Consider the following 13,285-nt stretch of genomic DNA (forward strand, 5'->3'; position numbering starts at 1 on the left):
CTCGCAGGAACTATTAGACATCTTCGGAATCTAGAGTGGAAAGTACCGTGGCCCATCCACAACATCATATCAGATACCATTTCACATATGTGAAAAGTCATTAATTCGTTTTTCGGTTTGTGTGCTCCGAAAATGAGCCATCTTGAATCGTGAATACTCTCATTAGAGAACTTTGAAGCTGATGGAATCTTGCTTATTGCAAAAATAAAATGTGCAGGTGATAAAATTTTCGTGGGAAAGATAGGCCGGTACATTTGGCACATGTTCAGTAGTTTCTCAGATTTTATGGGAATATAAATTTAGGGAACCATTCATTTCGAAACTCTCTCTCTGCAAAATCATCAATAAATATTTCTTTCCGCATCTTCTTCATTTCAACTCCACCACCACCTCTCTCCCAGTTCGAGGTGGTGGTTGGCGACAATGATTGATATGAAGTTATCGCATGTCTGTGTTATACGTCTTTGTTAGTGTATGTCTTTACTTCTGACTAGTGATATCTGAGCTACATACACCAACAAAGACGAATGACACAGAGATGTAATAACTTCATATCAATCATATACCAACTATGTGCAACTCAATATCAAGATGTGCATGAGTTGGCGGTTTGGTTGCTTAGAAAATATCTCAGGTCGAAACAGTACCCGTTGTTGGAGAGAGTTCAGATATCAAGTAGTTGGAAACTTGAAATGGCAACACTCCAAGCACAAGCAGTGACCTGTTCTTCCAGCTTCAATGGTAGGGAGTGGAGCAATTTGTTGTTGACTTGTGGAGATGAAATCAAGCAGGCGGACATGGTCACAATACCAATGGCTGTTAGACTGGTAATTGTACTCATTCATTTATGAATTTCAAATTTGGGTCACAAAACCGACAGCCTATAACTCTAAGAATGAAAACAATATTTCAAATCAGACGTGCTATCAATAAAGACCGGATATTGAGCTAGTGCTACTTTAAAGTTTAGAATTAAACCACTCAAAACAATGGTCTAAACCAACCGTACAACTTGGACGAGTACTTCCATTAACTATTACTCAATCATTTAATCTTCCTAATGGTGGGTTTATAGCAATACGTACGTACGCTATATTGCAGTACATTCTCCGACAGGACCGACCTCCCTCTCTGAATCTTATCTATCACATTGATGTCAAGAGCTATCAACTGCCTCAACATCAAACTGTATAAGCGGTTTATGGGTGTTTTAGGTCGACCATACACAAATTAGGTTTTTGACGCAGCGGAAAAACTGCTAAAAGCCTTAGAACTCCGTCTAAAGACTATTGAACCGAAATTGGTAAAAAGAATACTAAAATACTGAATTTTATTGATTGAATGAATGACTGGAACAACTTCTAAGCCCTCATTATATAGACTTAGGGTTTCCTAATCTTGGTCAAACTCCAATAGAAACTCCTAAAAAATAAAATACTAGAATAGTAGAAATCCTAAACTGAAAACAATTACAAAAAATAGAAAAAAACTAGTAAAAGTTCGTTTTGAGGCCCTAAACGATGGAATTTGCCCCTCAAAGTGGGTCCATTGTGGCAAAGCCACAACGAGTGACCGGAACGCTATTTCGCACCATCCCTCAAAATTTCGTCCAATTCCGACACCTGTAGCTTTGATTTTGGCCGTTTTAGTCTGTCACCCTTGTATTTGACTGCTTCGATCTCATCCATGTATTTCTCGGCCAATTCCTCTGCATCAGTCTCCTCCACTTGAAAAGATAAACTAGTTATACTTCACAAGTAAATAGTAGTACTCATGTGTTTATGAATCATATGTCATCAAAAGAAAACCATTAACAAGTAATAGACAAAATCTTCTCCACAATGCGTGATAAAACAAAAACTATGTTTTCTGATTCAGATCAATCAATGTCATTCAATTCAACATAAGCAAAATAACCCAAATGGTATAATCAAAATTAAGTCTAATGAAGATAAAAACTTAGTTGTAGACAGTCACGAGTTTGGTCACTAAAAAAGGGGTCATATTTAAATTTATGAAAAATAGAGGGTCATAAAAGAAGCTGGTGACAAAGTAGGGGGCCAAATAAGAATTAACTCTTAAAAAATTGTTCACAGTCACGAGTGTGGTCGGATAAGATCATAAGAATCCCTCAAAAAAAAAAAGAAATCCCGGTTGTCTTTTTTTTTTGTTGTTGAACTGAAATCCCGGTTGTCGAAAAAAAAAAAGAATTACTGATTTTAAAAGACAAAAGAAACCCTAATTTTTTTTTTTTTTTTGTTAAAGACAAAAGAAACCCTAAATACTTATTACTAGTAGTATATAAGTTTGTTGGGAAACGACTTACCATTATTTTCAAAACCCTAGAGAGATGGAGGATAAACCGAAGCGGCGGAGAGTAGAACAGAAAAAGAGAATAATGGTGATGAATCTGAAAATAGTTTATGATCCAATTGGAAGAGATGCACCACTAACAATACGGATGAAGAAGAAGGATTACGTCGCTGTTTTGTTAAATAAGATAAGGGATCTTCTGAATCTTCCTATGAACAAGCAACTGTTTCTAATGAACAAAGATAGAAAACATTTATTCCCGTTCATCCGTTTAAACGACTGTCACCTCCACAACGGCTCCATACTATTTTGTCACGAAGGAAATGAACCGCCGGCAAGTTACCAGCAACGTGATCTCTCTCGTGTGTTCCAACATTCGGAAGATACTGAATCTTCAGCATCATCATCATCAGATGATGACGATGACGATGATAGTAATGTCAAGGTTGCTCGTCAGGTACCTTCAAACCCTAAAACTGACGAGTCTATTGGAAACAATGTTCTTTCTGAAACTGAATCAATTAGAGAGTGGATGAATTTTTACGGGGACAAGAAATCTTCATGTGGTGGGTCTAGTTCTGAATAGTCAAATTCAGGGTCCATGACTCAAGGAAAAGGACAAGTTGAAGGAGAAGTTGAAGGATAAGGTATCTGGAGATAAGGGAGAAGGTCTGACTATTGATAGATTAGGTTTTCTTTGTGAACAATTTCATTAAATCATTTTGTTTACTCCTTTATTTCGGTGATAGTAACTTTTACTAATTCATTGTTTAAGTGGTTAGAGTGACTTGTAGTGATGGAACAATGATCATTGTCTAGTAAATACCCTTTTCAATTAGTGATATTCTCTTTTTGAAGCATCATAAGTCAATCAATTAGTTTTAAATCTACACGACTTACTCACCTAGATTTAGGTTAATTTACAGGACTTAATCATGTATGACTATGAATTCTGTAATTAGTCTCTTTCTAGGTCAATCTTTGTTCTTTGAAGAAAGTGATATTGAAATAACCCTAGGTTATTCAAAAACTAAAAATTCAACATACCCATGAAAGGAATCTTTCATAATTGTTGCACAAGTTAAACATTGAGTTATAGCTATAAAATTCTCATCCTGTTAACTTAGTCCCATTTGGTCACCGATTTGTATGTTATAGCATTGAAAGAGTTTTGTCCGGAAGGGGACTTCTGATTTTTAGTTTTTGAATAAGTTAGAGGACAAAACTGAGTTTTGCCCCATTTGGTCACAGACGACACCCTACTAGAATAAGTTAGAGGACAAAACTGTCTTTCTGATTTTTCGGCCCCATATATATACGATATTTGATATTAAGAGTCATATTAACTTGAGTGGAATTGGAGAAGTTTCGAGCTTTGAGGGAAGTCATTTTGTAAGGGCAACTCCAATGTGGGGCTCGGGCTCTCAATTTTGGGAGCCCCTGAATTTCAGGAGCCCCGAGGCTTAGAGCAACTCCAATGTTGGGCTCCCAAATCTAAATTTTGTACATGTGTGGTGTAAGTGTGTGAGGTTTGTGTTTTAATTTTCACCCATTAAATTTTGGCTCTAATATTTGAAATTTCAAATTTTACCAAAATTTTGGGGAAATTTGAATTTCAAATTTTACCAAAATTTAGGGGGGAATTTGAATTTCAAATTTTACAAAAATTTTGGGGGGAATTTGAATTTCGAATTTTTTTACTTTTTGTTCACCTATAAATACAACCACTTATCCATTAAGTTTTCTACATCTTGTTTCTATATTCTCTACATTTTCTTTCTACATTCTTTCCATATTCTCTCTCCCTTCAATGGATGATAGTTATGAGTTAGTAAATTTGATCATTCAACAAGAGTTAGAAGATAGGGAAGATGATGAACTTTTATTTGGATTGTATCTAGAAGAGTTACAAGAAAGGGATCAACGACCACGTTCTCGTCATGTTGGTTCTATTCCGGGTCGAGTTACAAGCAAAGATTTGCATACACGATTAAGGGCAGATCTTGTACAACACTTGTGGAATACTAAAGATCGCAACGACTAAACGGAACTATTTCCGTTATTTTACTTGTTTTTATGTATTATGTGTTTGTAGGGAGTTATTATGTATTTCGATTATGTGTTTGTAGGGAGTTATTAAGTATTTCGATTATGTGTTTGTAGGGAGTTATTATGTATTTCGATTATGTATTTCGATTATTATGTATTTGGTTTTCAATCAATGAAGTGTGTTAAGAAAAAATCAAAGAAATTCTATTTAAAAAAAAAATAGAATAAAAAATGATTTACATTTAAAAATTACACCAAAAAAATTAAATCAAAAAAAGATTAAACAAAATAATAACAAAAAGAAAAAACAAAAAAAAAAATTAAACATGGGGTGGGGGGACCCACCCCAATTCAACTGTTGGGAGTCCCCAACTAGCCGTTGGGGACTCCCAACTGATAGATTTTGGGGATGGGAGCCCCCCAGCCCGGGCTCCCATTTGGGAGCCAGGGAGCATGGGGCTCCCAGCCCCGGGGCTCCCGGGTTGGAGCATGTGGGCTGGGGCTCCCAAAATTTGGGAGCCCCAGCCCCCCCCACATTGGACATGCTCTAAGGGAGAGTATGATCGAAGACTAGTAGCCGATCAGCCCCCCTCATTTTTTTAACTGATTCTGTTTTGGAAGAATCGAAGTTTACAAAAAAAAAAAATCAACCAATTCACGTGGAGAATATTGAAGAATGGTACCGACACAACGAGCATAGAGTAATGTTTATTAAGGATTCTAGAGAAATTGTGTCTTATCATCTTATGCGGAGTAGATGACGAGTCAATCGACATCTGCCCTACCGTATCTTGCTATGAAAGAGGTGGTGGAGGGGTTTGCGCGGGAATAGATGAATCGCACATTGTCATCTTCCTCTGTCAATTGAAACTAAGACGTGAGAGACAATTTCTTGAGCTTTAACAAGATGGCGTGTTTACCGTTTTAACATTTAGAAAAAAGAATGAGAAGCATTTTAATGGAAAACAGTTTAGGTTAGAAACAATAATCTTTCTATCTCAACATGTCTTTCTTACAAAACAAGGTACAATAGAGACAAATGTCAAAAGTGTACCAAATGTTGTCGCGACAGTAAATTTGGGCGGACAATGCGACCTTAAAGATGGGTAAAGATGCGTAGGAGCAGCAAAGGAAATGTTTCGATGCTTAGGAGTTTGCCTCGGGAGTCGGTAATGGCTTGACCCACATTGCCATGAGCCCATGAATCAGAGTTTGAGAGGTCTTATTTCTCAGTAAGTCGACTTTTTTTTATTTTATTAGAAGCAACTCAAAAAGATATAATCTGCAGAGTCTGTTGTTCTCATATCTCGAGTACTAAAAAAATACACCAACTGGTTTTCACTCATTTTCGAAGAGATAAACAAACCCAAGAACAAAAGTGTAGAGGGGTTATGAATTTTTGGCTTTAAATTGCAAATCTGTGTATTAGGCATATAATGGTGTTATTACTGACAGTAACTCGAGAATTAGATGTAATGGTTAAATGGTGAACTATAAAGCATCTCCGTTTTAGAACTCACAGTAATAGAATGTATAGAGAACTGTTCAACACAACAATCGACCTTAATTAGCAAATATAAAACAAATACGAATAACACAGACATGTAATAACTTCATATCAATCATATACGAACATTTCGCTTTCTAAAACTTATGTGACATGGAAAAAACCGATATGTGCAACTCAATATCAAGATGTGCATGAGTTGGTGGTTTGGTTGCTTACAAAATATCTCAGGTCGAAACAGTATCCATTGTTGGAGAGACTTCAGATATCAAGCAGTTGGAAACTTGAAATGGCATTGCTCCAAGCAATGACCTGTTCTTCCGGCTTCAATGGCAGGGAGTGGACCAATTTGTTGTTGACTTGTTGCAGAGAAGAAATAAAGCCAGGCGGACATGGTTACTATACCAATGGCTGCTTGATTGGCAATTGTACTCGATCGTTTATGAATTTCAAATTTGGGTCACAAAACATATAGACTATAACTTAGAATGAAAATAATATTTCACATCAAATTTGTTATCAACAAAGACCGAATATTGAGCTAGTGCTACTTCGAAGTTTAGACCCAAACCCATAAAAACAATGGTCTAAACCAACGGCACAACTTGCATGAGTCCTTCCATTAACTATTACTCACTCATTTAATCTTCTTAATGATGGGTTTATAGCACTTACCATGCTATATTGCAGTACATTCTTCGAAGGGTCCGACCTCCATCTCTCAATCTTATTCTATCACATTGATGTCAAGAGCTATCAACTCCCTTAACATCTAACTGTCTAAGCAGTTTATGGGTGTTTTAGGTCGAGGTATAGTACACGACTAGGTTTCTAAGTAATACAAGAGCTACTAAGGAATTCACATATCAAGCAAATTGAATAAACCCCATTGAAAATCCCGGGTCTCCTCGCATTGTAGTCTAAGATTCACATAACTCGACCAATGAACGATAAGCTAGTTATACTTCACAAGTAAATAGTAGCTCCCATGTGTCTACGAATCATATATCATCGAAAGAAAACCATTAACAAGTAATCCGGATATAAGTTGAATAGCATTCGAAAGAGAACGACTATTTGCATATTCATCTAAGAAAAAAGAGTCTAATAGACAAAATCTTCACAACAATATGCGATAACAAAAAAACCCTGTTTTCTGATTCAGATCAATCAATGTCATCCAATTCAACAGAAGCAAAATAACCCAACTTGTATAATCAAAATTAAGTCTCATGAAAGATAAAAACTAGGTTGAAGTAGTAGCAATGACAAACCCATTATTTCGCTCTTCCAGGCTGCATTAGCTTTTTCTCTCTCTTTTCGATTTTTCGCTTCTTCTTTGATTGAATCCTTCCAGAAATGTTTTCGGACCGAGTCTTTTGTTTATCAGCTCTAATCTTCTCTCTACTATCAATCCTTTCCTTCCATTTCCCAACATTTTTCTCATGTTTCTTCTTATCCTTCTTGATACTCAGTTTGATCAATTTAGGATCATCATGAACTTTAATTCCAGCTGCTCTACTAGCTGCTGAACTCCATGAATGTTTCTTTGAGATTATCTCACCTTTATCAGGATCACTTTTAGCTTCCTGTAATTTCTTTGCTTCTTCAAGAGCTTGTAACTTTGAAAGTTTCCTCTTTTTTTTACCTACTTCATCTTTATCATCAATCTTAACATGACTAAATGCAAGTTCATCAGAAACCCTAGAAATTTCTTTCTCCATTTCAATTTCATTACTAGTCTTCTGTTTCTTAACTTCAGTTTCACTCTCGCCGCGTTTTCGTTTACCTTGATTAATTTGCCTCTTTTTCTGTCTGTTTGATTCTTCAGAAGGTCCTGCTTTTCGATTTGATCGAAGTTCTTCAAGTCTCTTCTGAAACCTTTGTCGAAGCTCTTCGTAAGTCAAAGATTGTTCTTTTCCAACCATTTTGACTGGATTTTCAAATTCTATCTCATCTTCATTCTCTCTCTCTATGTTTTCCTTGAGTAAATCTAGGGTTCCTGAAGATTTCTCAGGATCTAATCTTGCTCTTCTAGCTTTTTTGATGTTTTCTCTTGATTCTTTCTTTGCTGATGCTTTTGCTACTTTACTTAAACCTTGAAACCATGCCTTCTTTTCTTCAACCGGAAGGTAAAACCTAGCAGGAATTAATTCAACAAGTTTATCAAAAAACTTTGAGTTTTCTTGGATTATCAACTCCTGATCTCCATTAGAAACGCATTTTGATTTCTTTGATTCCTTCTTCTTCGTCGCAGAGATAATTGATGAAGTTTTTGCCTTCTTCTTCATCGTTTCAGAGATCAGGGAGAGTCGGAGAATTAGGGTTTTAGGAGAAAACTAGTGATATAAGCTACGTGAAGATTGGGGGTTTAAAAATAGTGGAAGTGTCTATAAAAGTTTTTTGAACTTCTCATGAATTTGTGAGCACAAGCCCAAACTTGGAGTCTTAATAGGCCAAACAAAATGTTCAAAGCCCGCCAAACAAAATGTTCAAAGCCCAAAAACAAATTGAAAATTTTATACAAAACAAATTTTATACTCTCTCTCTCCTCCGCTTTTTCTCTCTAAGGTTTCTGAAACCCGTCAACAATCCTTGGTTGGAGAGGTAAGAGGTTTAGTCTTCCACCTTAGAGGTCAATGGCTCGAGACACCTTGACAATTCAAAAAAAAATTCGAGACACCTTGACAATTCAACAGAAAAAGGTTTCTGAAACCATAGAGAGAGGTGGAGAGAGCTTGACGATGGTAGTGGTGGTCCGGGGAGTTTGACTCATTCCAAAACACTAGCTCGACTACTATGTAAGTCCGTTAGCCTAACTCTTTTTGACACCTAGCTCGGAAGAAAAAGGTTGTTCAAAGACTAATTTACTTCAAAATTGTAATGTCCAAGTAATGTAGGGTGATGCCAATAGTATAGTCCAAACATCAATAGATTAGCTATGTATTGGGGTTTTCCCCCCTAAATATTTAAAGTAAGTCTTAAGAATTGTGCCTTAAATTTATGGCTCTGTAAAATTGTTCATATAATGACAAAATTCTTATAATATAAACACTTGGTATCGAAAGAGATATATATCAACAACTAAACTTGTACATTATATAATTTATAATATATCTGATATGAATTTAGACAATTATATTTTCATGTATTTCAGATATAAATTTATATAAGTTTTCAAATTACCACCAATAGATTACCAAAGTAATGAAACATTGCCAAAGATAAGTGGATGGCTATTGAATGTGATCACTCTGATCTGAGGCGATACCTAGGAAGGAAAAGGTTCAAATGGTGATATATTCAAGTTTTTTAATAGTTTAAGACAAAGACCAAATAGATAGGAGTAGGATATATCAACATGACCATCTCTTATCAATTATTCAAGCCTGTCACTAGGGGGTGTTTGGTAACTCAAATGAGACGTGGCATTCCATATTGCCACTGCCTAACTCTGTCAAGAAGGGCCCAATGATTTGATTGATGATAAATGGTGTACACATTGCATATCAAATAGGGAATTTGGGCAACCAAGCATATTTCTAGTGGTGCCCACATTTAGATGTCGATGAATTCTACCATTTTTCTTAATGAATCTACTAAATTTAATCCAGTGTGCCTTGTGCCGTGGTAGCACGATACAGTTAAGTGTCTTGGTGGGTCACTAATATGTGTGAACCGCTAGACACGATTTGTTAATAGGTCGTGTTGTGCCGTGGCAAATCAGCCAAATTTTGCGTTGCATGACACAATTAAAGGTTGTGCGGGTGGGTGGGGGAGAGGAGGGGGAGGGGGGGGGGGGGGGGGGGCATCAGAGCATCTCCAATGAAACACTCAATCTTAGAAACTCTGAGTGCCACCTAAGATTTTTTGAATTTTTTCTTAAAACTCCTCTCCAATGCAACACTCTATTTGGATCTCTACGATGATATCTCTAATTGTCCAACTCATCAATAATTGATTTTCAACCAATAGGAATCGTGTCTTCTATATTTTCTAAAATAACTAATTATTTATTGACAAAAATAACTATTCCACATAATTAAATAAGATAAGTTTAGAGTTTTGAATAGGAGACAAAAAAAAAATTGGGGATCTTTATTAAGGCCACCTAGGAGTGAGAATCTCAATTGGAACTTGACACATAGGATGAATAGAGATTTTTGTGAGTTTTGCATTGGAGATGCTCTCAGTCTATGTAAACTGCCAAGCCTAATCTTTTTTTTTTTTGACGAAGTGCCAAGCCTAATTTGGTTCCTAAATTTGTCATGCCCTTCCAATATTAGAGTCATGTTTTGGAGGTGCTAAAACTCTATATTTGGAGTAATAGAGCACGCTTGGAGTTGCTCTTATTCAAAAAAGATGAAGAGAGATGACACTTATTTTTTTTTAGGAGAGATGATGAATTTGGAGTGGCGTGATTAAACGTCTTGGTCTGGTTGCGTTCAACATGCAAAGACTGCTTAGCATTGTGCATTTATTCTAAAAACGTCTTGTAGCATAGCATGTTATTTTTCAGTTATCCCGAGTCAATATGAACCACCATCTTTGTCGAGAGACACTACTCAATTTGAATCACTACCCTCATGAAGAGGCAAAAGCACAATTCCCTTGCTCATATTTATTGATGAATGAACCAATAACTTACTTTCAACCATGTATCCTTCGGATCCACTAACTCTTGTGGAATTTTATAACACTATGTCAATAATTTATATAAGAGAATAACACTAAAGATGGATAGGTTAGAAATAAATTATATACCACGAATCATAAGATTCCAATCAAATCACAACTTAGGTCTCATTGTGCATTATCACCATAATTTGATTGCTTAAAATTAATCAAGTCAGTAAATCCCCCCAAAACAGAAGCCACAAGGGGTTAAAGGAGGAAACAGAAAGTGAGTAGGAGAGAGGCAATGAATTCCTAATACATACAAAGAACAAATGTGTTCATATCAAAGCAGTTGGAACTGTAGACATGAATTTGTGGGGTCTCAATAAATGACCCTATCCAAAAATACTCATATGGACAAATAACGATAAAAGTTTATATAGTTCAACAAAAAAAAAAACAATAAAAGTTTATAATTATGGACGTGACGTGGATGAATTGTAGATTTATTATTTTACGATATGAAAATATTGGTCACGTAAAAGACGATTAATTATTCAGTGCCACATTGGCAATCTTAAAATTGATCTTACATATTTTCGGAGAACTTTGTTCGATTGTATTAAAACTTGAACACTCTAGTACACTGACTAACAATAAGATTACACAAAACCTTTAAAGCAAATCTTGGTCCACCATTCAATCAATTGTCCTACGAGGCAAAGGATCAAATTGCAGGTACTCTTGGTATATATAATTCACACGTCCTTTTATCTTTATCTCCGTACGGAAAATGCTTCACGCACAATGCATTCTCGAGTAATAGGCCATACATAAAATCTGGGTTAATTTAGAGAAAACAAAATGAATGCATCATAACTCCATCCACGATCATTGTGGATCAGAGTGTATCATATACATCGCTCGAGCATCCACATATGGTTTTCAAGGTCTCATACTAAAGGAGTTCTTGTAAGTTCAAACGGTTGAACTAGAAGCAAGATCTTTTTGTGTGTCTAGCAGCTGTAGTAGTGGGGTAAAATGTAGTGCTAAAGAACTCCCCAATAAGATACAAGTAACTAAATAAGGGCTTTAAGGAATTTTATAATCGATATAAATATGTGAGTTGAAATTTGACTTGTTAAATTGGAATGAATATATGACTTACATACAAACCTTTCCTATCATTTAACTGAGAACACGTGTTAGCACAAACTCGATATATCTTGGAATCCACTAAAACTGATCTTTGACGGCTTAAAAATTGAAAAAGTTTATGAATCAATATATATCATGTAAGGGAAGCCAATAAGCAAACTCAACTTGTAGTATCTAGGTGAGTGTGGACTGTGGAGTGGATAAACTCTTGTGCTTACACTTAAAAGTATCACAACTTTAAAAAAGTCTAGTTTATCAGTAACTATTCTTAAACTTATCTTCAAATAAACTAATCCAAACTAATAAAAAATTTGAAATTACAAAGATAATGTGATTAAGGGACCAACTCCATCTGACAAAGTAAAGACATATCTGAACACAAAAAACAAAAACAAAAAATGCACTAGCCAATTAAAATAAAACCTATACTTTTTATTGTGTTTTATCCACATACTGTGACCAACTTATTTTTATAGCCCTAATTAGTTGACAAATTTCTATTTTGGTCTCTTAAAATCCCACTCTCGTAGAGAAACGTTAAGTTATTTTTCTTCATTCTCACATTTACCCTCACCACTATCTGTATATATTGGTTTCTGTGTTGTGTTCACAATAAATATCATCCCATTCCTTTTTTTAACAATGCGAGAGGAAGATGAAGGAAGGAATTAAGCTCGAGGAAATTGAATTAACATCTCTATAAGACTCTAACATCATGATAAGTTTTGGGACTAAAATGAAAGCTAGTCAAAACGTCGAGCCAGAATGACGAATTTGTCACTATATTGGGACCAAAATGGAATTAATCTTCATCATGTGAACTCTCGTTTTCCTTTATATATTTATGAATTCCTAGTGTCAATCGCTCACCAACCTTTCTCTGCTTCACTTCTTATCAACTTCTTCTCTCTATCCACTTTCCCTCTCTAAAAATGTCTTCTCTTGTATTACCATCTCATCAAATTCGACGCCTATTATCAACAAATTCTTATGATGATGGTAGTAAAAATTCATGGGAACCATTTAAAAGCAGATCAGATTTTAATCTAGACATGGGTTTACTCTTCTTGTTCATCCTCTGTATAATAATTGGTGCTTTCATTCTCAATTTCTGTATCAATCGTTATCTGAATCAATCCGATAATCATCCATCATCATCAGTAGAAGAACTCAAACTTCAACAAATTGAAAAATCAGCAGGACCCACAATTGAATTCTCATCTGAATTAAACTTATCTGGTACTGAATCTGTTTGTCCAATTTGTTTATCAGAGTTCATTAATGGTGAAAAGATAAGGGTGTTATCAAAATGTAATCATGGGTTTCATGTTAAATGTATTGAAAAATGGTTATTGTCTTCTCATACTTCTTGTCCAACTTGCCGTACAAACTGTATGAATACAACTTCGACAGAAAACTCAGGGGAGGTGGATTCCGATCATCATCGAGTCGACATTGAGACTGAACCGGTGGCAGAAGTTCCAATGTTAAGTGGTGAGCGGGAGAGTACTACTACTTCAGTAGAGTAAGCAAATCTAGAGAGAGAAAATGGTAGATGAACAAAAGAAAATGATTAGTGGTACATAGTGTGCTACAATCACTTAGAGTTTGATCCTGAATGTCTCACATTGAAATAGTTCA

The 13,285-nt window shown here is 35.6% G+C and overlaps 2 protein-coding genes and 1 long non-coding RNA gene across 3 annotated transcripts; 1 reads left to right on the top strand and 2 right to left on the bottom strand.

Moving 5' to 3' along the window:
- Window positions 1-1,300: 1,300 nt before the first annotated feature.
- Window positions 1,301-4,676, bottom strand: LOC147569251 (uncharacterized). The gene is made up of 2 exons (XR_015231221.1): window positions 2,327-4,676; window positions 1,301-1,726 (listed from the first exon to the last, which is right to left on the bottom strand). It is a non-coding gene; the product is annotated as an uncharacterized LOC147569251 (long non-coding RNA).
- Window positions 4,677-7,000: 2,324 nt separating this feature from the next.
- Window positions 7,001-8,213, bottom strand: LOC147569252 (uncharacterized). Its single transcript, XM_086655718.1, has one exon. It carries the CDS (start codon window positions 8,158-8,160, stop codon window positions 7,147-7,149), a length of 1,014 nt encoding a protein of 337 aa, XP_086511844.1. The 5' UTR covers window positions 8,161-8,213; the 3' UTR covers window positions 7,001-7,146.
- Window positions 8,214-12,576: 4,363 nt separating this feature from the next.
- LOC147569253 (RING-H2 finger protein ATL79-like) lies at window positions 12,577-13,173 on the top strand. The gene has a single exon (XM_086662328.1). It carries the CDS (start codon window positions 12,577-12,579, stop codon window positions 13,171-13,173), a length of 597 nt encoding a protein of 198 aa, XP_086518454.1.
- The last annotated feature ends 112 nt before the right edge of the window (window positions 13,174-13,285 follow it).

The sequence above is a fragment of the Eschscholzia californica genome, unplaced genomic scaffold, assembly GCF_041429995.1.
Source record: "Eschscholzia californica isolate CP2 unplaced genomic scaffold, dmEscCali1.0.p SCAF_1, whole genome shotgun sequence".
Classification (NCBI taxonomy): Eukaryota; Viridiplantae; Streptophyta; class Magnoliopsida; order Ranunculales; family Papaveraceae; genus Eschscholzia; species Eschscholzia californica.